The sequence below is a fragment of the Berghia stephanieae genome, chromosome 1 (assembly GCF_034508935.2).
Source record: "Berghia stephanieae isolate SIO BIC M18660-M18661 chromosome 1, UCSD_Bste_1.3, whole genome shotgun sequence".
Classification (NCBI taxonomy): domain Eukaryota; kingdom Metazoa; phylum Mollusca; class Gastropoda; order Nudibranchia; family Aeolidiidae; genus Berghia; species Berghia stephanieae.
In genome coordinates this window covers 118,985,970-119,013,233 of record NC_088360.1, presented here as the reverse complement: position 1 = coordinate 119,013,233, position 27,264 = coordinate 118,985,970, and the positions used below count along the sequence as shown (strand labels likewise).

At 34.9% G+C, this 27,264-nt stretch overlaps 1 protein-coding gene across 5 annotated transcripts in view; it reads left to right on the top strand.

Annotated features, from left to right (window-relative positions):
* The window catches only part of LOC144962903 (solute carrier family 28 member 3-like), a 57,939-nt gene that overhangs the window by 12,424 nt on the left and 18,251 nt on the right, over positions 1-27,264 (top strand). For 3 of the 5 annotated variants that reach the window (XM_078896293.1, XM_078896291.1, XM_078896292.1), the window contains exons 2-9: positions 7,483-7,757; positions 14,139-14,306; positions 16,751-16,895; positions 17,814-18,005; positions 20,202-20,363; positions 21,045-21,170; positions 24,686-24,789; positions 25,872-26,037. In XM_078896293.1, the coding sequence (XP_078752419.1) occupies positions 7,483-7,757; positions 14,139-14,306; positions 16,751-16,895; positions 17,814-18,005; positions 20,202-20,363; positions 21,045-21,170; positions 24,686-24,789; positions 25,872-26,037 (1,338 nt within the window). Of the gene's footprint in view, positions 1-7,482; positions 7,758-13,751; positions 13,891-14,138; positions 14,307-15,542; positions 15,649-16,750; positions 16,896-17,813; positions 18,006-20,201; positions 20,364-21,044; positions 21,171-24,685; positions 24,790-25,871; positions 26,038-27,264 lie in introns of those variants that run through there. The other 2 variants (XM_078896294.1, XM_078896295.1) reach the window with 2 other exon arrangements.

The following is a 27,264-nucleotide window of genomic DNA, read 5'->3' as shown; positions in this document are numbered from 1 at the left end:
ATAAAGCAATGTGTCAATACAATGCGGAGTTATTATGACTTGAGTCAATAACAATGTGTCAATCGCGTGTACTCTAAACTATGTTACTACGAAAAATGTATCACCAATGTGTGTGACTCGTCGTTAGTTTGTGTACAATTATTCGCAATGACGCTAATGTACTAGAGTGTGATAACAATAATAGGATGCCAAAATAATCCCAAGTTATCTATCACTAAATATAACACGACGGCTAGTAGACTCCTTTTATTATTATTTAGTTTTTAAAGACTCACTTTTCAGAACATAATATATAAGTGGTTTTCGGTAACAGTAATATGCCAAAAATGCATTTAAAACAAATCATTATGCAAAACAAATCACGATGTCTATAGTTACTATGTGATGCCCAACTCATGTAAAAGAGAATAATGAAGGATATATTTACCAACTCAGTTCGTGGCTGGGACCTCTCTCTTGTTCAATGGTTGTTCAACAATTGTAATTAGGCATTGAAGAGTGTTTAGCAGTGATGTCTGAAATACAAAACAATAAAATATCGTAAGATTTACAATAGTTACAAAATGTGTTCACAACACTGAGTGATTGGATGATAGGTGAATGAATCGTTATGGAATGTAAACATATTGAAAACAATTCATGAATGAGGCAAACAACAAAATGAAATGTGTGATATAATAACAAAGTGGACAAGGAATGAATGAATGAATGAAAAACTGAGTGAATAGATGAATGAATGAATGGATAATGTATGAATGAAAGAATGAAAGGAGGAATAAATGTATGAATGATTGGATAAATGAGCGAATAAACGAATGAATGGATGAATGAATGAATGAATGAATGAATGAATAAATGAATGAACAATGAATGAATGAATAATTTATAAATGAATAAATGAATGAAGGAATGAATCAATAAAATGCTATTCAATTTGAATGAAAGAATGAATGGATAAATTGCTATTCCATTTAAATGAAGAAATGAAAAAGAAAAAAAAATTAATCCTGTAAATAGGGAGTTTAATTAAAATATGATCAAGTGGGGCAATTAAGAGTTTTACAATTTAAACTTTAAAGTTAGATGAAATAGATATAAGTAACTAAATAAATTCAATTCTTTATATGTGTCCCCTCCAAAATGTCATGGTCTCAAGTGAGTAAAGAGCTACTCGACTATGCATAAAGATCTATGTAGAATGAGGCCCCAGAATTTACTAGTTACTATAAATGAAAAACAATTAACGATTTGTTTACAATGAAATAAAAATAATGATGAAATTTAATTAAAAGAGATAAACAGTGATCGTGGCAGTTACAAATAGAGATATGAATATTTTACGTAACTTATGATAATATGTCAGGTTCGTAAGTTTACGTTTCCAGGCAGTTGATGGGCTTGGATGATCTATTCCTCTGATAATAGGATTGGACTCGTAAAATTCCACTTCCAGGCAATTGTTAAGAGGTTATAGTGTAGTACAGCGGGCTTGGGTTTGATCCTTGAAGATTATACAATCAAAGTTAAAAGCTCCGGCGTCTTAATGGTGCAGATATAATATCTACAAAGTCCCAAAAGATAAAAATCTTACAATATATATATATAGGAATAGAGTGACTGGCCGTCCGGCATAGATTGTGGAGAGAAAGTGAGTGTAGAGTGTTAGACCTATCAGCTTTTATAATAAGTGGCTACGTGACAGAATGTAGAACGAAAAGTATTCACTAATTAGAAATTAATTCGAGGGAAGGCTATAAAAGGAAAGACGATCTAATATTAGAAGGTAAAGTTTATCTAAGCCTACCGAAATATAACTGGAGTGAGATGAATTCAGTTCTTAATAAAATAAAATTTAATAAGATAATTGTGAACAATCTTTACTGTGACATTATTATTATTATTATTATTATTATTATTCTTATTATTATTGTTATCATTATTATTATTAATATTATCATCGTCATCATCATCATCATCATCATCACCATCATCATCATCGTCATCATCATCATCATTATTATCATCATCATCATCATCATCATCATCGTCAACATCATCAGCATCATCATCATCACTATCTATATCATCCTATCTCCTATGTACCCTAGACTTTATAATATGCTGATGGGTGTAGAACTCCAATCCCCTTTTTTTTCTTTTGGCATATAACTTTCACCCTATTTATCAAATATAAATAATGATATTAAAAGATTAATTAGCAATGATTATCCCGCACAAATCTTTGGGCCTCTTTTTCGCTCACGAAGTGCCCAAATTCGCGACAGTACTTTTCCCGTATTTTACAAAACACCATCCTAATTTGCTCTTCATTCGTAAACGACAAAGCCATTTGGACCCCCTACAGCCCTACAGCTCGAATCACAAGTTCAAAACGATTTGGCACCAAACTGAGCGGCTGAGCGGGTCGTGGCAAAGCGCTACTGATTGGTTGACCTCGTTTTAAAGTTCATGACTAGTCAAAATGTCTGCCCGGTCTCACTGGCAGAGGGGTGTTTATCGTCTGCCATTGCGTTTGGGTTCAATAAACAGCTGACAATTTGACTGTTTAATTTACAAGAATTTAAGAAATTATAATGTTAAAAGTTTTCGATTGCAATATGATCTACAATCTCAGCATAGGTTTAATTATTGTGTTCCAAGTCAAGTTCCATCAGTAACCTTTGTCCCCTTGTACAATTTCACTTTTCCTTCTATATTTCTTTCGTTATGTACGCAATCTCTCTCTCTCTCTTCCCCCCCCCCCCTTCTCTCTCTCTCTCTCTCTCTCTCTCTCTCTCTCTCTCTCTCTCTCTCTCTGTGTTATATACTCATTTCTTAATATATTTCTGTGTGTGTGTGTGTTATACTAATTTCTCTCTCTCTCTCTCTCTCTCTCTCTCTCTCTCTCTCTCTCTCTCTCTCTCTGTGTGTGTGTGTGTGTGTGTTATATACCATCCAGCTCTAAAATTATATAAGTTAGAATTCTTCTAATGTTTTCATCGTATTTTCTATCAAATTTGCCATAAAATTGCCAAATTTCAATCTTATAACCTTCCTATTACAAATGATACAGCCAAAGGTCGAAAAAAAAAATGCCGAAAAAGCGTCCCATATTTTGGCGTTTTTTTTTTTCCTCTTTGCGGGTCATCCAAATAAATGACACCTTTGAAACAAACTTGTTTATTTATGAATGGATTTTCAAAATTCAAAAACATTTTTACTCAGTGGAGATAGGGCTTTGATTTCAGACAAAATTTTCCTCAAAAAGAGGAAAAAACATTTTTCATAGTCATTGTTCTACAATGGCTACATTAATATTTTTATGGCTCGTATAAATGTCAAGACCTTAACAATCAAATATTTATGAAAAAAGGAATCAATAAAGTTCCACTCCCACGTACATAATGATATTAAAACATTAATATTTTTATGGCTCGTATAAATGTCAGGAGATAACCTTAAACAATAAAATATTTATGAAAAAAGGAATTAACAAAGTTCCATTCCCACTTATATTACTTAATGTTTGGTAACAATAGTTGTTTGTAAGGTTTGAGGCTTAACCTGGGCCTGCTCCTAGTCATCGTAAACTGGTTCTGTCCGTCCCTCGAAAACTATTGTACTGAGGTAAATTTTTCGGTTTGGGATGGCTCTCCTCATTCCAGCCTAGGTTGGGGTCGAATCATTGATTAAATGCATATTGGATATCTCTGTCAAATAATTTCTGTTTGCGTCGTGAGGTGTGAACAAATCTATAACGAATTTTAACTCATCACAAGAAGCAAATCGATAATGGGGGCTCTTACCATCATCATGTTTTAATATTGAACAATATTCACTATTTCGAGGAGATCGGACTAATGTAAATAAACGAACTGGGGGTGGGGTGTGCACATATATTAACAACAAATGGTGCCACCCCAATAACTGTCAGATAAAGAAAATGTATTGTGACGATTATATTGAATTTATTACTGTTTCGTCACGACCATATTACCTACCCCGGGAATATACTCATGTCATCATCATCAACGTCTACATTCCACCATCATCAGACAACACCACAGCGAAAAATATTTTGAGGAAAGAAATACAGGACATTCAAATTAAGTCACCCGATGCCGTATTGATGGTCACTGGCGATTTTAACCAATGTAACGATTTTACTCTCCCGGGACTTCATCAATACGTGGACTGCGAGACAAGGGACAAAAAAACATTAGATTTATTCCTGTGTAATATTAAAAATAGTTATAAATGTTTACCCCGTGCCCCATTAGGTTTATCTGACCACTGCATGCTCTTGCTACTCCCCACCTACCGCCCTGTTTTTAAACGTGTAAAACCAGTAAGGAAAAGTGTACAGATCTGGAATGGAAGTGTGTGTGAAGATTTGCGTGGTTGTTTTGAATGCACTGACTGGAATGTTTTTATCGAATCATGTGATAGTGTGGATGAGCTGAATGACTGTGTGAGTGAGTATTTAAAATTCTGTGAACAGCTAGTGTCTTGTAAAAAAGAAATAAAATGTTATCCTAACAACAAGCCTTGGATAACAAAAGATCTAAAACTTTTATTGAACCAAAAGAAAACTCTCTATACTAGTGGAAACAAAAAAGATCTGAAAACAAAACAAAAAGAGATAAAGAGGGTAATATTTAGTTGTAGAGATAAGTACAAAAATAAAATTGAAAAATGCTTTTCTTCTGGGTATATACGGGACACGTGGCGGGGGCTTAAAACTGCTGTGAACTATAATCCAAAGCCCACGATTATATCAGAAGATATCAAAATTGAAACTTTAAATAAATTTTATTCACGTTTCGACACAGCAAACAAATTTGATATTGAAAATGAAAAACATAAATTAGACAGGGCTTTGGAAGATGAAATGACTATTGAGGTCAGTGAAGAGGAAACGAGATTCGTATTTTCGAAACTAAACGAGAGGAAGGCTGCTGGGCCGGATGGATTGAAAGGAAAACTATTAAAAGAATGTGCCCACCAGCTTTCCCCCATTTATACACATTTTTTTAACTGGTCCCTCCAATGCGTTTCAATCCCTGAAATTTGGAAAACTTCAAAAATTATTCCTGTTCCAAAAAAAAACAAACTTGAAACTATGAACGATCTCAGACCTGTTGCACTGACTTCAATAGTCATGAAATCTTTAGAAAAACTTGTTCTTGTTAAAATTAGGAATCAGTTTATGCCATTGAGTGATAGTCATCAATTTGCTTACAAACCAGGACGTGGCGTAGAGGATGCCATTTTGCTGTTTACAAACAACATTACAGGCATCTAGATCACGCTAGGAGCTATTGCAGATTGCTTTTTGCAGATTTTTCTTCAGCGTTCAATACAATGCAACCTCAGTTGGTTGTTCAAAAATTGACTAGTCTGAATTTAAACACGTATATAATTGCTTGGGTGCTCAAATTTCTTACGGAGAGAGCACAATGTGTTCAATTAGGGCAAAACAAATCTTCCTGTATAACTACAAATACTGGTGCTCCTCAAGGTTGTGTATTGTCCCCTGTATTATTCACAATATACACGAATGACTGTAGAAGTCAAAACCTGAGTGTACCTTTAAGTTTGCAGATGACACCGCTCTTCAAGGCCTCATAACAAATGGCAACGAAGTGGCTTATAGGCAAGAAATTGATAGATTTGTGTCTTGGTGTGATGCCCACCACCTAGAGCTTAACATAAGCAAGACAAAGGAGCTAGGGATTGACTTTAGGAGAGTGAAGGAACCGATAGAACCGTTAAAATTAAAGGACCAATTCGTCCAGCAAGTTCCTCACTACAAATACCTTGGTGTAACGATTGATGACAGGCTCAAGTGGGATGAACACTTGAAAATAATTAGGCATAAGATGTGCAGACGTACATATTTTTTATCGAAACTCTCTCAGTTTAGAATAGATAAAACCCTCTGCACATTATTTTATAGATCAGTAATCGAAAGTGTTTTGTCATTTTGTATAACAGCTTGGGGAGGCAATTGCTTAGCAGTGGAAAGGAACAAAATAAATTCAAATATTAAAAAATCCATTAAACGCTATATAAATGATGTTGACGATGTAGATCTTTTATACGAGAAATTTTGTATAAATAAAATAACTAAAATATTAAATGACCAGTATCATCCACTAAGACCATCAATTATTATGTCAGAAAGAAGTGGTCGCCCTTTCTCTATTTCAACGAAAACAGAGAGACACCGAAAATCTTTTCTGCCGTCCAGTATCAGGCTTTATAACAACAAGCAATAACCATTTTATATAATTGAATAAATAATAAATTGAATAAATTCCCTTTATTCATCCCTAAGGGGAAATTTTTCTTTAGGGTCTATTCCAAGGGAAGACTGGAATAACCCAGGCGTCAGCCGCAGTGCAGCGCCGCAAAGTGAGCTAAGGCTAGGTGACTTGCTCAAGGCCACACAACGCGGCGGGTTGTCGAACTCGGTACCTTTCGGGTACGAAGCAAAGACCGTACCTCTGAGCCACGCTGTCCCATAATTATTTCTCATTTTTACTTTTTAAAAATATAAATATTAATTTATTAATTTATTTGTGTTGCAATCTTTTCAATTTTCAATTTATAGTGACAGTTTTAACTATTTTACAGTGTTGAAATTATTCATATTATAAAGCGCAGCTCTGGTTATAGAGCTGCTCCTTTTTTATATATATACATCCTATTTCCATTGTATTTTTATCTAATGTGTAAATTATAACACGTCTGTACAAAAAATTTCCTTTTTGGGATGCAATAAAGTATTATTATTATATTATTATTATTATTGGTGTTTTGCAGACACGTCCTTCTTTACCATTGTCATATAACAAATCTCCCGATCATGCATGAAAACAAATTCTTGACACTGTCCTTATGCCGACGATGGCCTATTTGTTCCTGAAGCACTCTATATTTCTGCATCGATTTGGTCATATGCGGCTATGTGATCTTATGTATGACACTCGCTTTTGGACCAGTAGGCCCCTGGCTAAAGTCCCGCTCTGGGCGGCGCAAAGTTAAGTCCTTGGAAAAGGCTCTTTACCCATAATATTCTTTCTCAGCACTTACGTGTAAAATTCATACTTGGCAGGTAAACAGCGTTGTATCTGTCAATCTAAAATATGACAAGCGCCTGACTGACGTCATAGCTCGTACTTAGTGTCAAATGCTACTGATGACTGGTGCCCTCTCGTAAAGCACGTGAGCACATAATTTAGTGGATGTTGCGCTATACAAATGCTCAATCTTATATGCCTCAAGATATATTTATATACTCGTACTTTTAGGTTTTGGAATTCCAAATGGAGGTGTTTTATTTGTCTGCCTTTTATCAGTGAGATTAAAGCTTGACAATTTGAAGTCACAAATTATTTAGTATACTTTATATCATTACGCCTTTTTGTTTATTAGGAAGGGATGAAATATGCACCATTTATGCCTGTTTGTCAACAGACTGTAATGACAGACCAACAACAGAAAGGGGCTCCTGCTAGAGGGAATGGCCATTCTAAAGACTTCGAAATGGAGTTTGACAATAATGGAGATGATGATGTCTCTAGCGTTGATGAAATGATGTTCCACGAGACAGCTTTCTCGACATGTGTCAAACACTTGGAGGATAAGATTCATGGATTCTGTACCAAGTACTCAGATCGGATAAGACTATGTTTTTATGCCTTACTGTTGGTGCTCTACTTTGCTTACTTTGGTTACTGTATGCATCACAGGTAAGATCAAGATTTCCTGATTTATGATTTTAAAGTATTCGTGAAAATTAATTCTTGTTTAATATCCTATAAATGACAGAAGTGTTTGGAGTAATATGTCCTTTCAATACAAAAGGAAAAAACTCCCACAGAGATTAATTAGTTCAGGACTCTTTATGTTGATACTGTAATAAATATTGTTATGAGTATATAGAAGTGTAGAAATGGTGCCATTTATTTACTGTAGAACACTTTGGGAATTTCAAAGTCATATATCTATCCATATAATTTCATGAGCTCGAACTCTCTGTCAGGTGGGTTTCAAAACAGCTGACGGATGATAAGGATAAAATGCAGCGGCGTCGAGGTTTTTATTTCATTGTTGAAAAGACCTAATGCAATTTTATGACCTCTTACTTTCAGGGAATTAAAAGACACTTCACTGAGAGCATTATTGCCGGGGATAAGACACAGATACACCAAACCACCCATGTGGAAACATACTTTATCCCATCCGCCCTCCAAAAATAAATAAAGATAAAATAAAATAGATAAATGAAAAATAAAAATTACAGACTCTGTGGAATTTGGGGAGCCTTGGTCAATAGCTGAGGATGTATCAAAAATCATCTAATGCTCAAACATTGATTCATTTCTCATTCTAAATATTGCTCTAAAATATGAGAATAATGATAACATTTCATTAGATCTTTTAACAAAGACAAATTATGTTGACGTTTTAGGGGTTCAAATAGATCGTTTGGTAGAGAACACGTGTCACACACAAATTGATTGAGATCAATCACAATGCTGTCGAGATTTTTTTTGCCCCCTCCTTGTCCACCCAGCAGTGATTGGGTAGATGAGTCTGTTAGATCTCGCGGAGAGTACTTTGCGACAGAATAGCGACCTATCCAAATGATAGCAAGCAATTGGTATTGTCTATTTTACCCTATATAAACCGGGATAAACTCCGGCTCCAAGGGCTAAATGGCTCCGAAGGACTACTTTTTTTTTTGGGGTAATGTGTAGTTGATGGGACACCAGAATAATTTTGTTAATCATTCAACCCAACTGAGGTTAGTGAAATACGAGAGAGAACAATTTATTACTGAATACAAAATAGAGTCTTTACAAATATACCGCTATAACATTGTAAGTAGATAGACAAAATGATATAGTTCAAATATTGAAAGTAGTGAACAAAGAGTGCATCCTTCTCTAAGGCACGTCACTCTGATATTTGCAAGCATAACTAATATTTTCAACATTGGACTTAACAGGTGAGAACTAATTAATCTGTAACAAAAATCAACCTACTGATAACAAAGGGGGGCAACTCTTTCCTAGAGTAGCTCAATATATAAGTCCATAACACCTCTCTGTTTAGCTTGAGAAGCGTTTCGAAGGTTCAAAGACTTAAGCCGATCGGGGAATCTTCTGTTGTGACACGATCTTCTCAGTTGGACACGATCCGATTCACGACTCGATTTTGCTCCGGGGGTAGCTGCATTCGATGATGAACCTTCACAATAAACAGCGATAGGATTAGAAACGAAGTCGTCATGTATGGTATCATTTGCTGAAGCAGGTACATTTCGGAGAGGAAGGTTGTAAGGTCGTCTTATTTGTTCAATGTGACGTTTCCACGCTGTTTCGTCTCTATGGAGAGTTACCATGACATGATGGGGTCTCAACACGTTGGTAACAGTAGCGGGAATCTATTTTGCCTTTCCGTCCTTTCGATAACCAATAATAAATGTGTGTCCCAAATTCATAACGTATTTTTGCTATCAATGGTTTGGAATTTGAAGTGGGTGATGGGCGAAGTGTGTCGATCAATGTACGAATTTCACGTCCATGAAGCATATCACTCGGTGACGAACCAGAAGCGAAATGTGTGCGACGATATTGCAATTTCTTTCTCAAAGCCTTTTTAAACTTCCCACAAGTCGTTCTACTGCACCGTTTGTAGTAGGATGACAGGGAGCTCCAGTGAGATGTCTGACTCTTCTCTCCGTATAACATGTCTGGAATTCGTCAGAAGTGAAGAATGCTGCGTTATCCGACACGATTACGTGAGGACAGCCGAAGTGAGCAAAATACTTTTCCAGAATGCGAGTTGTTGCTCTTGTTGATGTCGAACTGGGCGCATGAACGACACGTATTGACGATGTCAGAATCAATGCCAATATTATACGATCGTTCGCGCTAATTGTTTCATGTGCTGCATGCTGAAATGACCATGGTGGATGATATTGAGGACGTCACGTTGCAAGCCCTTGGGAATAACGATTATTGATCCGTAGAATAAACATCCATTAGACGTTAACAGCGTGTCTTTTATCTTGAAGAATGGTTTAAGATTGCCCGTTTTGGAATCTGATTTAGACCATTTACGACTCGTGTTTCTAATGACATGGATATGGTGTCGTCTTTAGCGGATTCTCTAGCGATGACTCCAGGATCAGTAGCTCGTAACTGTTTCCCAACTGACTATAGAGATTGTTAGCACTGTGTTGACATCTTATTCATCTTCCTATCCGTCGAAGACTGGGTCGGCACTTGCTGGAAGTCTGTTCAGTGCATCTACATTGCCGTGCTGAGCTGTCTTACGATACTCAATTCTATAATCATACTAATCATACTGACTTAGTGTCAAGGCCCATCTGGCTAGGCGGTTGCAGTTTAAGCAGGTACTGGTTTTCTTAGACTAAAGAGTGGCAATAAAGGCTTGTGATCGGTGACGAGTATGAAATTGCGACCGCAAAGAAATTAATGAAATTTATTCAGCGCAAAAATGATTGATAACGCTTCCTTTTGAATCTTACTTATCCTTTGCTGAGTATCGTTCAACATTTTAGATGAATTGGCCATTGGCCTTTCACTACCGTCTGGGAAACGATGGAATAACACGACTCCAATTCCAACGTTTGATGCGTCATAGGATATACCCACGTCGAGAGATAGATCAAAATGGACAAGAATTGTTTCATCACAAAGAAGCCTCTTTACAGGTTGATAAATTGCTTGTTCTTTATCTGTCCTTTTCAATTTGACTTCTTTCTTGGTTAATGGATAGAGTGGCTGTAAGACAGTTGAAGATTGGCAAGAATTTAGAATAAGATTGTACTTCTCTTAAGAACGATTTTAGGCTCAATACATCAGTAGGCAGCATTTTAGTGATGACATCAACTTTTGTGCCTTTTGCAATGCCATCTTTAGATAGTAGATGGCCCAAATACGCACACTGTTGTTCTGGGAAAGTCCATTTTTAGAGATTATAGCGAAGTCCATTATCATGAAGTCGTTGTAATAATCTCCGCATATTTTGTAAATGATCGGTGGTATCTGTCACAGTTACGATTATTCACATTTATTTTATAAAAGTTTTATTTTAGCCAGAACTGAATTCATCTCACTTCAGTTATATTTCGGTAGGCTTAGAAAAACTTTACCTTCTAATATTAGATCATCTTTCCTTTAATAGCCTTCCCTTGAATTAATTTCAATTTAGTGAATACAATTCGTTCTACCTTCTGTCACGTAGCCACTTATTATAAAAGCTGATAGGTCTAATCTTCTTCACTCACTTCTCTCTATAATCTAGGCCCGGACGGCCAGCCACTCCATTCCTCACAATTTATATATATTTAAAGATTTTTATCTTTCGGGACATTGTGGAATAATTGATTAATTTTGATGTCCACCATCAAGACGCCGGAGCTTTTGCCTTTGCCAGTTCAATCACTGTCGAGAATGAATCAAACCTGAGCCAGTCGGAGAAATACTTACAACCTTTCTCAACTGGAAGTGGAACCCCACAAGTCTACCCGTATTATGTAATATTATCATAAGATACGTAATATCTTCATATTTCTATTTGTAACTGTAATCATAATTATTTATCTGAAGACTCATTTAATAAAATTTCATCTTTCTTTTTATATCATCTTAAACAAATCGTTATTTGTTCTTCATTTTAAAGTAACTAGTAAATTCTGGGGGCCTTATTCTTCATATCTTTATTTTATGCATAGTCGAGTAGCTCTTAATACTAATTTTAGACCATGACAGCATCCTTGCCACTCACAAGGATATCGTTGATATAGACTGTGCCACCTGGAAGATCCTGAGTCCGTTGAACATATCCAGGAGCTGAACTGATACCAAAAGGTAGTCTCGTTTGGAGGACACCTTTGTGTGTACTGAGTGCGAGACGTTCTTGCGATTTTGGAGACAATGGTAGCAATGTGTAAGCCTCGGCTAGGTCGATTTTAGAAAATTCTTAGCCTTCTCCCAATTTGCGCAGGAGATCCTCTGGTAGCGGTATCGGATATGTGTGTTTCTAGTTAACTGTAACGGAGTAGCCTCCTCAAACTCGAATTTTCGGTCTCTCACCACTGATTGCCTTCTTTTTTATTGGTACAACCGGTGTTCCAAATTCGTAGAAAGGTGTAGGTTTCCAAATACCCTTAGCAATACGGGCTTCCAAGCTCTTGTTGAGGTCGTCCTGAATCGCAAATGGGACTGAACGAGGTTTGTGAAACACGGGTGTCACGTCGGCTTTGAATTTAATGTCAAGTTCAACATATTTCATTTTTACCGACTTCTGGTTTGAAGACATCAGAAAAGTCTTCACACTTGTTTACATGCCTTTTCATGATGTGGCATGTCTGTTACGGGCTTGCTACGAACGGATTTTACTGTTTTGTTTGGAACAGTTCATCTACCGAAAAACTGCGCAGTTGTATGGCAGAACGTCCTTATGAGTATAACGGCATAGTGGTGACAGCAAAGTTTATTTCGCGGCAAGTATCGTTCACAGACACAGTCTAGAAAACAGTTTCCTGGTTGGATGAACATTGGTACTTGATGTTGGCATTAGAGAGATGTGGTTTGCCAATCTCCCCCCCCCCCCTACCCCCCCCCCCCCCCCAGGTCCTCGTTGACATTAAATTGTCACCACACAGTCAACAACACAGCTGTTCGTGAAGCACTATTCAAACACAAGGAGGACGAGCTTTCGTTTAACAAAGCAATCGAGGTCGCCACGGAGATAGAAGATGTATCAAAAGTGGCTGACGAAACTGTATTATCTGTTCAACCTGAGGAGCATAAAATTAAGTTTTAAAAAAAAACAGCCTCCGATAATTCAGCAAGGCAGTCAAAACAAACAGCGTGCAAAATGTTCAAATGAGAGACAGACAGAGTCGACAACGGAGTCTGACAATAGAAATCAGACCTGCTCAAGATGTGATGGACGCCACAACCGACAGAACTGCAGATTGTAGATTCTGCCAGAAAACTGGACACATCGAGAAAGCCTGTATAGACGTAAAAAGAGAATGTCGAATTCGTCTAACGTCAAACAATTCGTCGCATGTCACGAGTCAAGTTCATTTCAGTTACACCGCTTAAGTTAGCTACAATTTTATCCAACCACAAAACTGTTTTCGAAATAGATACAATTTCGAAAACAATTTTCTCGGCTGGCACGTTTCAGGCCGCGGTGTGATGTCTTTTCGACCTACGTAACGAAACGCTCCGATGGCAGGTCCCAGGATAAAGCTGAAAAAATTTCTCGTCGCTAATGTTGTGTTTTAGATGGGAAAACCAGAATAATTTTGTTGAATCAATCAACCCAATAGCGGTTAGTTAAATATGATAGAGAACAATTTGTTACTGAATACAAAATAGAGAACCTATATACAAATAAATCGCTATAACATTGTAAAATAGTGAACAAAGAGTGCATCCTTCTCTAGGGCATGTCACGCTTTGTAAGCATAACTAATATTTTAAACAATGGACTTAACGATTTAGAACTAATTAATCTGTTATTGTAGTCAGCTAGCTAATAACAAGGGTGGGAAGGGGGGGGGGGGGAGTAGTTAAATGTATAAGTTCGTAACAGGTAACACATTTTATTAACTATGTGGGCATGAATTGTGTAAACCAATTCAGTTAAATTGACGTGCGCTTATTTGTAGGCATGATAACCCATTTCATTATGAGCACATTGTTGTAATAGAAATCTCAAATAATGACACAAAATATTGCCCATTACAGCAATGTTGAATTAGAAACGAGTGAAGATGGAAATCCACTCTAGATTGTGGCAACATAAATTTGCCAGGTTTCCTCTTGTTCGGTTTGTACACGACCAGTTATACCATTTCAATCATCTCTTTGTCTAAGCCTTTTTGTGTATATTTCATCATCCATAAAAGAAGATATTACAACATCAGTATCATTGCCTTTGTTAATTAATTGGAGCCTATTTCAAATTTAGCATTTTAAAAGAAACAAACCCAAACCATTTCTCTATGTTAATGTTCCCTGTTCATACCTTGTATTCTTCTTATTTTTATTCTTTTTAATATAATCACTAACCACCAGATACGGCGACGAGGGATCCATTGTTCTTCTAGTGGTTACGATGTTCTTGACTTGGAAAATCTTCTTTAAAATTTTGAGATATCGAGGCATTGATATCGGACTACCTAAGTTCTTTCACTCCTTTGTGAAATCAAACCAGGGAAGACGGATTCGAAAAAAAGTCCGTTAGTAAGTAGTGAACAAATAAGTATGTTATTGTTGCTTTTGTAATATGCATAGTGTGAAGAGTATAATGTTGATGGTTGTGGTTATGATGGTTATGATGTTGATGATAATGCCAATAGTGGTGACAATGATGATGATGATGATGATGATGATGATTACGATGATGATGATTACGATGCTGATTATGACGACGACGACGACGACGATGATGATGATGATGATGATGATGGGGATGATGATGATGATGATGATGATGATGGTGATGATGATTACGATGATGATGATGATTATGATGATGATAATTTTGATGATCGCAATGATTTTTTTCAGTATTCCTCTTATCTTTTCCAATGATCACACCAACCACTAAAGGCTTGCTTTTTGCCGAGACAAAGAATTGTTATTGTTTAATTCATATCCCCTCTTTTTTTTATTGCAAAATTGGTAATATGGTTATTGATTTACTTCATAATATGATATTTTAGAGGTGGTGATATTATTACCTGTCCTAACTTCATGGTTTAAATAGTTTTTTTTCCCTTTAATCTGACATTTATTAAATATCTAATTTTTAAGTTGGTTTACCCCTAAAAAAAATAAAATAAAGAAAAAGAATTAATAAATAATCTCGACACATACTAATTTAAATATCGCTTCTGACTGGTGTACCCCGTTATCGGAGGAAGACGTCAAGCTTTGTTTTCATTTTTTGGTAAAATGTTTATTCCCATTGTTCATGATAGTGAAAGCGCACATTAGAAATTGCACATGTCGGTGTTTGTTACACTTTTTACGATCAGAGCCGTTATAAACTCTGACACTAAATATGTCATATAATTAGTGTAACAGCTGCAATCAACGTAGATCACTTTTCAAAACTTATGACGTTCATATGCGGTAAGCAATAAATTTGACATAAACATTAAATATTTTATTACGTAATGAACAAAACAATAGTGACTTGTTAAAAGGTATGAAGTCGCCTGTCTTCTATTCTTACAGTATCCGCCAGGTACCCTTTCACAACAGACTCGAGTGGGGTAATATGTGTTACATGCCTAAGCCAAGAACAGGGAGCAATCACTACCGCTTGTCCGTTCAGTGGCAATGCTCAAAATTGTTTGACTTTGTTCCAATTCAATTCAGTTCAGATTTTATCTTAGATTGGCAAATAAATTAAAGTTTAGAGTTTCCAATGGGCATGATCTATATTACATTTCCATATGCTCGAGGTCATTGGTCACATTGCAAAGTGTGTTCAAAATGACCCACATAGTGAAAAGTGTTCACAGTTTGATAAATATCCAACGTTATAATTGGTCATTTTGCTCAGCATGACTCATGGGTATGTTTACAACTTTCATAAACAAAGCAGCGTGTTTATATACATTGAGAAATATCCAATCGTTGTACAACTAATCATGTGATTGATGACTAGGCTGGACGAAAACATGAATATAGATCGCTCCCATCAATAGTATTATAAGTGAGTCAAAGCTTGGGCGTCAACGTCACATTATAGCTATGATAAATTCTAAACTTATAATAGGACAGAGAGGTCATGACGTCACGTCTTCTACTCTTCCAGTTCTTAATCTTTTGAAAATGCGTATGTAACCAGTGTCTTCGGAGGACTAATAATGAATAAGTTACATTTTGAATCATAATGGGGCATAATTATTTTAGGATGTATAGGCATATTCTTAGGGATTACGGGTTGTAAAAAGCGAGGATGGATGATCTTTATTGACGACCAGCATATTTTCAGTGATATTCCTGTCCTTATTTCCATATCATCTGGGCAAGATCTCTTTAGTCGGCCTCTATCCCTTGTCTCCTCCAGTCGTCCATCAAGAATAATGTTGCCTATTGCTGCATGTCTTTTTATGTGGCAAAACTATTTTAATTTTCTTTTTCTTTTATTGTCAGTAACAGCTCTGTCCTTCTAATTTACTGCAACCGTTAAAAGTTGAATGTAGTTTTGTTTGTTGGTGCGATTCATCTGGCGAGTAGAAGAGATGAATATTTTATCTAAACTCATAGCATCAATATAAATTTACAACCTCTTACAATATACTTTTTCATTTTGTAAAACATAAAAAAAAATATTTCAATAATATCATTTGTCGTCCGTCTGGATTCCGTTTTGTTTGAGGCTTGAAAGCTTGATAAAAAGAATTATTTATGTAACTTGAAAGATGTAGAATGGTCGAAAGGAGTGAAGTTGACGTCACTTTGTTCTTTGTTATTATTTTTAAACTCATGTCGGGTGATTAGTTCTCACTGAAGTACAGTAATCCAATTATAAGCGATTTAGGTACCACAAATATTTGAGTTTTGAAAAGTTTTCTAAGGCAGGTAGTTGTAGTGGTCATTTACTTAAATGTATAACATCAATATTTTGATTGTTTGTATCACGTTGGACAATGAATTGAATCTCATTTCAGCTCGGCTTACATTGTTGCAACAATTACCATTGTAATATATCTAGCTGTGGATATCTTCGCACACAGCTTTACAAACCTTCAATCGTTCCTGGGACTGTTGGCTATGATTCTCCTTTGTTTCATCTTATCGACCAGACCAAGTCGGGTATCACTCACAATTTTTTTTTCTTCTTCTTCTTCTTCTTCATCATCATCATCATCATCATCATCATCATCATCATCATCATCATCATCATCATCATCATCATCATCATCATCATCATCATCACCATCATCATCATCGTCGTCGTCGTCGTCGTCATTATTGTTATCATTATTATTATTATTATTATTATTATTATTATTATTATCATTATTATTATTATTATTATTATTATTATTATTATTATTATTATTATTATTAGTATTATTATTATTATTAGTATTATTATTATTATTACCATTCTTCTTCTTCTAACTATTATTATCATTATCATAAAAATAATAATTATAATCTTTATAATGATATAAATAATAGCAACTAAGAAAATCGTTTACTAAGAATTAAACGATTTAGAGAGGTATAAAGACCATCCCAGAGGCGACAAAACTTCAAAACGAGGTTAATTACATTTGACATTTAATTACATGTAAATAATTCGATATTTTAAAGAATAAGAAATAAAGATAAAACAACAACTCAAGACAAAATAAAACAAGAATAAAAACAACAGCAAACAAACCAAAAACAAACCAAAAACTCTCAACAAAAACAAAACAAACAAAAACAAGCAAAAGCAAAACAAGCAAACAAACAAACAATCCCCAAAACCAACTTTAATTTTTGTTAAACAATTTTTTACATACACCGTTTAAAGAAAATTTCTTTCAATCTGTATGAATTATTGTACTCGATATGATTTTTAGACGTATAAAATTACTCATCTTTTAAAATCAACTTCTGCTCAAACATAAAGTTTTCTCGTTTCGATTTCAGTGACATGAGTGTGTAGTTACATCTAAAACAAACACTATTTGATAAAGTTATTGACTTAGATTTCATAATTTCATTTTCCTCACACAGGTAAACTGGCATCCCGTGTTTTGGTCCTTTGCAATCCAGATGACTCTTGCCGTTTTCACACTCAGAACCAAGTTTGGTCGTGATATGTTTCAATGGCTTGGAGACCTTTTCAAGACTTTTTTCGATTTTTCAGACGATGGATCAGCGTTTGTGATTGGAAAAGACTTCAAGAGTTGGGGCTTGGCATTGTCGGTAATTAGAGATGAATTGAACCAATCACATCGCATCTTGCGATTTGCAAAGACACATTCGTCGAGTTACTAAGACTATTACCGCAAAGAAAATTGAACTATCACAAAAATATTAACAAAAAGTAAAAAAGTAAAAACAAAAACAAGATCAACAAAAGTAAATAAACGAAACAAAACAAAAATAAAAAAAAAACTCCAACAAAACAAACAAACATGAAAGCTACTCCAGCATGTAAGCTTTACAAATCAAGGTAACAAAATAATTTTCGTACTTAACCTGGTTGGTATGATTACCCAGTTTAAACAATCAATTACGATCTTAACACAACGTATAGTACTGTATATTATGTTATATTGTCACACTACTACTAAATGTTGGCTAGTTAACTTTTCGACCTGAATTTAATTGAATCCGATGGTTAAGACCATATTATAAAATGCTACTTTTAGGCAAATTTAAAGTCTCTCTTCAGAATGGAGTATTTCATGAAAAATGACATTTTTCAAAATAATATGGTAAAATTAGTCTGAACAAAAAGGGCCTAAAATTGGTAGTAAAATATCACCTCTAATCGCTTCATGTTTAGAATGCTTAACTGACTCTCAGTAAAAGCTAGAATAGACAACAAGCTCGCTGTGTCATGTTTGAACACAAAAATCCACCAGCATCTGTTTATCTAAAAAATCTCCAAAATGCAGATACCCAATCCGTTCCTTACGAACAGCGGTGCAAAACACGCTCACTGTACAAAATTAAAGGCATTCAGTAATAAATCATTTGAAAAATACGACAGATCATTTTGAATTCTTTCTCCGAGCCTTATAGATCATCGAGCTATGAAAATAGCTTCAAGAACAAATTCAAAACTTTCCTATTTCAAAGATATCTTTTAAATGGCAACTTATTTTAGGCAAATTTAAAGTCTCTCTTCAGAATGGAGTATTTCATGAAAAATTACATTTTTCAAAATAATATGGTAAAATTAGTCTGAACAAAAAGGGCCTAAAATTGGTAGTAAAATATCACCTCTAATCGCTTCATGTTTAGAATGCTTAACTGACTCTCAGTAAAAGCTAGAATAGACAACAAGCTCGCTGTGTCATGTTTGAACACAAAAATCCACCAGCATCTGTTTATCTAAAAAATCTCCAAAATGCAGATACCCAATCCGTTCCTTACAAACAGCGGTACAAAACACGCTCACTGTACAAAATTAAAGGCATTCGGTGATAAATCATTTGAAAAATACGACCGATCATTTTGAATTCTTTCTCCGAGCCTTATAAATCATCGAGCTATGAAGATAGCTTCAAGAAAAATTTCAAAACTTTCCTATTTCAAAGATATCTTTTAAATGGCAACTTATTTTAATCATGTAGCCAATACTATCAAGTATTTTGATGGTGTACGATGTAAAGTGCTTAGAGGTCTAGACAAAGAACGTTTTTCAAAATATGCTGTCATTAAATCTATCCATTTTTATCTTGTACCTGGTCGTAGGTGAATAAAAAAAGGTACTGGTTAAGTAGTAAAGGTTAAAGAATATCAGGAACATACAGAGGCTTACATGTTTTCCTTTATAAACTCTTTTCCTTCCCCTAAAAAATCTTACGGTGTGATATCTGGATCAAGGTGGCCATGATATTGGACGTCCTTGTCCGATCCAGCTCTTCTCTTCGTAGGATTCAAAGAAATTATGTTACGAATGTTTCCTATGATCCCTGAAGTTCCTCCTCATACTCCGTTTTACCTTCCTTCATATCGGCTTTATATTTCTTTTACTATTTCGTAAAATATTTAGCATTTCAATGTTTTGAAAAAGGTAAAAAAAATTGTTAGCATCGGCATTCCAACAAACATCTGATGTAAGCAGGAATCATCCATGTTATTTAGGTGAACAAAAATTCGGAGTTATTGATCTTGCAAAATATAAGAATGAAAGTACCCGAGGAGGGGCTCGAACCCCGAATCTACTGGATCATAGTGTAATGCAACCTCACCTCTTTTTGGGCTCCCCCCCCCCCTCCCTCTTCAAAATATGTATTGTTTCCTTTACGGAATTTATCCTTTGAAAAAGATACCCCGTTATACCTCATTAATACAATCCCTTTGTGAATTCCTATCCCCACATGTATATAAGGGAATAAATCGTTTATTTTGAAAATTTAAATGCCATTTTTTTATCTTTCTAACAAGGCATCTGGAATAACCATCTTCACCAATGCCTTTTTATCTCTAATGATCTACTGGGGAGTCATTGAATACATAGTCCTTAACCTAGGAGGATTTCTGGCTTTTTGTCTTGAGACTGGTCCTGTGGAGTCTGTTGTGGCGGCTGGGAATATTTTCATGTCACTGGTAAATCTGCAATTTAATTTAATTTTATAACTATAAAACATGTTATTTGCATCTTATATGTTAACGTTATATGATATCATACTTGTTATTTTTACAATAATATTATATTGAACCCAATGGTAAATCATACCACATGAGGTAACGTACAAGATCTGTCTCACACTTGTATGCATCTGTAATATATTATTAGCTTCATGTATTATTCTAGGTCAGCACCCGAATAATATAGTCTCAAAAACTGACTGGGACGATATTATATGTTACACTAATATTGCATCATCTGATGTTCTGATTATAATATGTTTAATTTTTAAAAATCAACAAGTAAACAAACAAAAACAAGCACCCTAAAAGCAAAACAAAATAAACAAACAAAACAAAGAAAAACCAACAGCAACTTATATTTAACAGCAATGTCTCGTATCTTAATAGTATCAGTTTTATGTTTAATCCTGAATAATATACTAAGTGTACACATAGATATCTTTCAATCTTTCTTATCACAACGCTTCTCACGTATACATCAGGTACATTTATTACAGTCAGAAACTTGAAATCCACACATACATCGGCTGTTTTGTTATACATCTCCATACGTTGCATGAATAATTTACATATTGTCAAAGGCACAAAGTTTATCACAGGCTGTATAATTTAAATCAATGATTTTATTTGTAACAGACCCAAGCTCCTCTTTTGGTTCAGCGATATCTACCAATTGTCACTAAATCAGAGCTTCATACCATCGTAACCTGTGGGTTTGCAAGCATATCTGGAGGGGGTCTTGGTTTATTCATGGCTATGGGGGTACGTGTAGTATTTTTGCATTATTTATTGGAATGAAAAGCAGCAATATCTTTTCTGCCAACAGTTTTTGGCGTTTTTACTTGATGATTAGAGATTACTATTCAACCAAGGAGCTGATCACGTCTCACTCCATTGATAGCTCAATAGCTATTAAGGTAACATAAGCAGCAGTGAGTTGGCCATTGTTATTCGTCATTGATTTGGCGCACAAAACTTGTAAGCATTTTATTGATCCACAACACACACCGATGGTCACAAATTGGTGTCTAGATCTCTAATTTCTCTCCAATTCTACATATCGTGTTCACTTTAAGCAAGTTCATTAAAAACCCTTTTTATCATCTTAAGTATTATATATCAAATTCATCGTCCCATTTATTGACAAATGGAAAATCCGAAAAAATCACATCATTTATCATTGTAGACTACTATTAAACTTGCTTTTTATTTACGATAAAATCATTTCATGCCAAAATTATTTTGTGCTGTACCATTACTTTTATATCTCTGATTCATGTCCATATGTTATTACGATATTTTGAAATTCATATTTTTCTTACTTTACACAATATGATCTACAATGATGGACATGTCTATTTATTTTTTTAAAAAAATCCCAAACGTATCGCTAATTTTCAAGATTTGGTTTGAAATGACTTATTGACGTGAGCATTAACAGGGACAGAAATTTCTATAATTTAAGCTGTTTTCATGTCGTCGTTGATCCTAAAATGACTGGTCGATAACTGTTACTATTAAATGACTTTTTATCAATGTTAAAAAACACTTTTTTTTTGTCTGATAAAAGTATCTTTGAACACTTGTGTGCCGTCGTTTAAGGTTTGTATTTTGACAAAGATAATGTCAACGATTCTAATGTGTCATACACACATACATACAGGTATACACACACAAACACACACACACACACACACACATATATATATATATATATATATATATATATATATATATATATTGTTTTTAAAAAATAGGGTTGGGGATCAAAATTATTCCGTTATAATTATAGCCAATATTGCGCAAATCTACAGACTTTATTACCAGACTGGTTTTGATCCTTCATAGCCCAAACGATTCGTCTTGACCTACGCTAGTTTCCACAAAACGTAGTATACATTAATTAGAATAGATGAGTGATTGTGCGTAATAGCTTATTTCGCTGGCAAATATATTATATATATATATATATATATATATATATATATATATATATATATATATATATTGAATCGTGGTTGGATTCAACAAACAACAAACCAAATTCATGTAACACACAGTCCTGACGATGGCTGAAAAGGCCTGAAATATCGATGTAGACTGACTCCAACATTGTGGTAAATATTAGAATAATATATATATATATATATATAATATATATATATATATATATATATATATATATATAATATATATAAACATACATACATACATACATTCTACTACTGTATTCCTACTTTTCAATCCCCACATAATAGTATTTTCGCCTCAAAAAGTATAGGGAGATCATTTTAATGAGTCTTTTATGAATTAATTTCACCAATGCTCAAACCAAGAATAGCAAAATAAAAACCAAAACAAAAACAATTGGATGACTGACAATACAGGCCAAGGACATATAGCAACAAATAATAATGAAACATTTCAGTTGTTTTGTTCACTGAGCCATAATCGAAGACCTGCCATTGAAATAAAAGATGTTGCCGCCATAAACATTTTGAAAATGATAACATGGACAATAAATCTATTCAATGGTATGTATAATTTTCTAATTTTCTGAGTACCTTATTGAAATTACCACTTTGTTATGACAAAAATCCTCCCTGATAGGCGTAGAATATAAAAGAGTTTAATTAAAAGGGCATATATATATATATATATGAATGATTATATATATATACATACATGAATGATTATATATAATATATAATATATATTAATATATATATAATATATATATATATATATATATATATATATATATATATATATATATATATATATATAATCATTCATGTATATATGTATATATTATGTATATATATTACAATGGGATTGGGAGTTGAATTTTAACATATCCAAATATCACGTTTTACATATTAGAGAATACAATCCTAAAAATGTATATTTCACTGATGAAGAACATAATTCTTTGATTGACGTGTTTTCAGAGAAAGATGTTGGTATGACATTTGATCCCACTCTCAAATTGGATCTATCTACATATTATTATATAATTAAAAGAGCAAATAAGGTGGTTGGAATTATAAAACGAAGTTTCTCTCATTGTACCATATTTTTAACATTATTTAAGACTTTAGTGAGACTCACTTTGGAGTATGCCAATTGCATATGGAGCCCGTTGTATATAAGAGACTGTTCAAAGGAGGGTCACTAAGTCTGTCGCTAAATTGCATTATCTGTCTTATAAGGAAAGGTTGGGACGTCTTTCACTTCCTTCTTTAAAGTACAGAAGACTTAGAAGTGATCTAATTCAAATTTACAAGATCGTACACAAGATTGACAACTTAGATTTCAGGGAGTTCTTCAAATATGCGTGTTCGACCTCAATACGTGCCAACTCTTTAATTTTCAGGACTGTAGATATTTGTAACTCTCTCCACACCTATTCAAGAACTGCGAGAAATGTCAACGTTAGTAAGAACTGTGTAGAAAGGGAATTAGATCACCTTAAATTTGAATTCTATGAGTTATTTATGTTTGTTTTATAATTGATATCCTGTACTTTATGTCTTACTAATAATGCATATCAGTTGTTTGATCATTGTGTTAGGGCACCAAAGACCGCACTATTGGCCTAATTTAGCTCTTATTAGGTATTGTATTGTATTATAAAAAGCACAATGAGATACCACCAATACACAAGGACCAGTCTAATTGAAAAAACAATACTTTTACTTTTTGAACTGTTGAGAATTTTTGAAATAAAATGGCATTACAAAATAAGACCAAACAAAATTTAGAAGATGGCAGATACTTTGATATGTGTTACATGATTCTGTGATAATATGCCACTATGTTATTAAGTTTTGTAATCCTACACTTTTTTATGAAACATACTGTACGTTTCGCGAATGGACAAATCTACCAGCTGGTACCAAGCAATTGAGAGACATTGAAACCGTTGACCACTTAACTGCCGCATTCTAGATAGACACGTATTTAAAAATTGGCCAGAAAATTCGTCCTTCAAATATTGATCGATTTAAATTACCCTCATCTTGGCAAAAACTCTCAAACATGGGACGTCTTTGCAGAGTACGGCTGTAAGATGTAAAGATGTAAGACAGTCTGTCTTGAGGTACCATAATTATTCTTTTTTTTTCCTTTTGGATATGCCTCGGTAATATATCAACAATAATAATAATATCAACAGTAATGCTCTGTCTGACTCAATGGGTTTTTATGAAGAAGTTGTTAATATTAAAAATCTGTGTTCCATGTAGTATTTTCTGTTATTTTCTCCATTTACGTAGGCACCAGCCAACCACCTCCTGACAGCCGCGGTGATTTCTGCTCCAGCTGCCCTGGCCATTTCTAAACTCATGTATCCAGAAACGGAGAGAGTCCATTTACAAACGTAAGAGGGCCTCAAGATCGCAAACAACGAGTAATAATTCTGTATTAATTTGATTTAAAGCCACTGCATTCTTTATTCGTCTTCAACGCTCCTATATCGTCAATCTCAGATTGTCCGCTTCACTTCCTTTCTCATTCTCTTTCTTCCCTCTCTCTCTCTCTCTCTCTCTCTCTCTCTCTCTCTCTCTCTCTCTCTCTCTCTCACGCTATATATATATATATATATATATATATATATATATACACACACACACACATTATATATATATATATATATATATATATATATATATATTATATATATATATCCCTTGCTATCTCTCCCTCATCTCTATCCTCAACCCCTCCTTCTCTCTCTCTCTTCATTTCTTTACATGTCTTGCGATTTTATACACCATGCAAGTCGTGGTTTAGGTGGCTTTGAATTCAAATCTGCGATGTCACCTGATGTTAGACAATAGGCAATGCAGAAAAATGAATATAAACGTTCATCATAGCTTGTCGCTCCAACACCGAACCCACTCCATAGCATCTGTGGAGCAGACTCTTAGGTCATGGTCAATGCAGCTGGGCCAATCCTGGCATTCTCTAAGGAAGTGCTCCATCGTCTGCTCTCGGCATCCACATGTTAGTCTCAGCCAGTCCCCACTTTTTCATGCTTCCAGCTGTCCTCTCAATTTTTGCCCGGCTCTGTTCAGTGTTACCCATTCATTTCTGGGGAGCTCAGTTTCTAATAGGCAGTTCTTCTCTCGGATCTTAAACAACTTCATTTGCATGGTTGTCGCACTCCCTCCACGTGGAAAGCCTGTATACAACTGCATGGTCAGAGATGATGCTTTCTTCCGTCATGAAGCTCTTTCTCGACTTCAGTCTACTTGTCGTTGGGTTGTGGTCATGGAGGGGTTGCCTTGGGTCCATTTCCTATTTACATTTCTGGACTTTGGAAGCAGTGATTATTGATTGAAGAGGTGTGGAAATGAATGAAAGAGGGAAGAACGTGGACAACATGATAGAGTCATGAACGTAGTGACAAGAGAATTCATATTTGAAAAAGTACAATTTCCTTTTCACCAAATCTAACAGTCAATCAAACAGTCTGAGTGCCTTTTCCGATGGTGCAATCGTAGCAGTTTCCATTTGTGCCGCTACTTGGAGCAACATGTTGGCCTTCGTTTCTATGATAAGTCTACTTGATGGCCTCGTAGGATGGCTTGGTAACAGAGCTGGAGTGGCCGACCTTACGTTTAAAGTGAGCATTATAATATTTATTTTGAAAATACGAGTATATTGACGACCATGGTCCTGACTCTTATATCTAAATACATGATTTTGCCAATTTTTATGTCTTAAAAAAAAGAGCCCGAAATAAAAGATATTGGTTGGAACAAAGTCGAGGTTGTAATCTCCTCACGGCCAATTTTCCCCCACTTTTCTTTTTCTACCATTACGTGATCTAGCGGTATAACACTAGCCTTCGGATCGGAAGGCCCTTAGTTCGAGTCCCGAGCCGTGCATAGTTGAGTCCTTTGAAAAGGCTCTTTACTCACTTTCTCTCACCGTACTCAGGTGTAAAATGAATATCTGGCTCTAAACAATGTTGTTTCTGTCCGAAAAAGAATTGTAATATCGCCTAACAGGCGTTATGTCTCGTTCTATATGTTAAAAGTTGCTGTTGGCTAGGGACCCCTTGTAAAGCACTTTGAGCACGTTTTGTGGATATTGCGCTATATAAAAGTTTAAGTTTTAAAAAAAGTAATCACTCCTTTTAACTTCACCTCACGTGTGTCTCTACATTCTCATATGCTCTCAGTATTATTTGTTATAGATAAGATATTAGAGATTTATTTTGTAAGATGAGGATGAAATATTACTATTGTCTATTGAAAGCTGTCTTTTGGCGCAGCAATTCATCATGCGCATAAACGAGCGGCTATTGCACATAAAGAACTAAAAATATAATTTCATGCCAAAACTTTTGCACCTTTTATAATTATATCTTTTCGAGCATCACATACATAAATCTGGGCTTGGACCCGTTTTCTGTAGCGTGAAAAGTTAGCTAATTTAATTTTTGATTGCTTAGGCGTGTGTACCTGCATGTGACACAATAAAGCGATCTACAACACTTTTTTATCTAATTAATATTTAAGTATATGATTCGCCGAGAATTCATTTCTCTTTATTATTCCGTCCCTTTCTCGTTTTCATAGTCGATTTTGTCATACAGTAGAGCTGATAGGAAAAAATAAAGTGAGAGAAGAGGCAGATTAAGACAAAGAATTTCAGAAGAAAACAAAAAATGTCGTTTGAGGCTCGATTTGCGAATGAGCATGAGGAATGTGGTTTTCGTGAATAGAGCTGAAGACAGGTTATAGACACACATAATAGCCGATGTCCAAACTCGGCATTCAATCGATTTCCCATGTACATTAACAAATGTGACCAATCATCTCAAAACGGTGTAATATCGGAATGA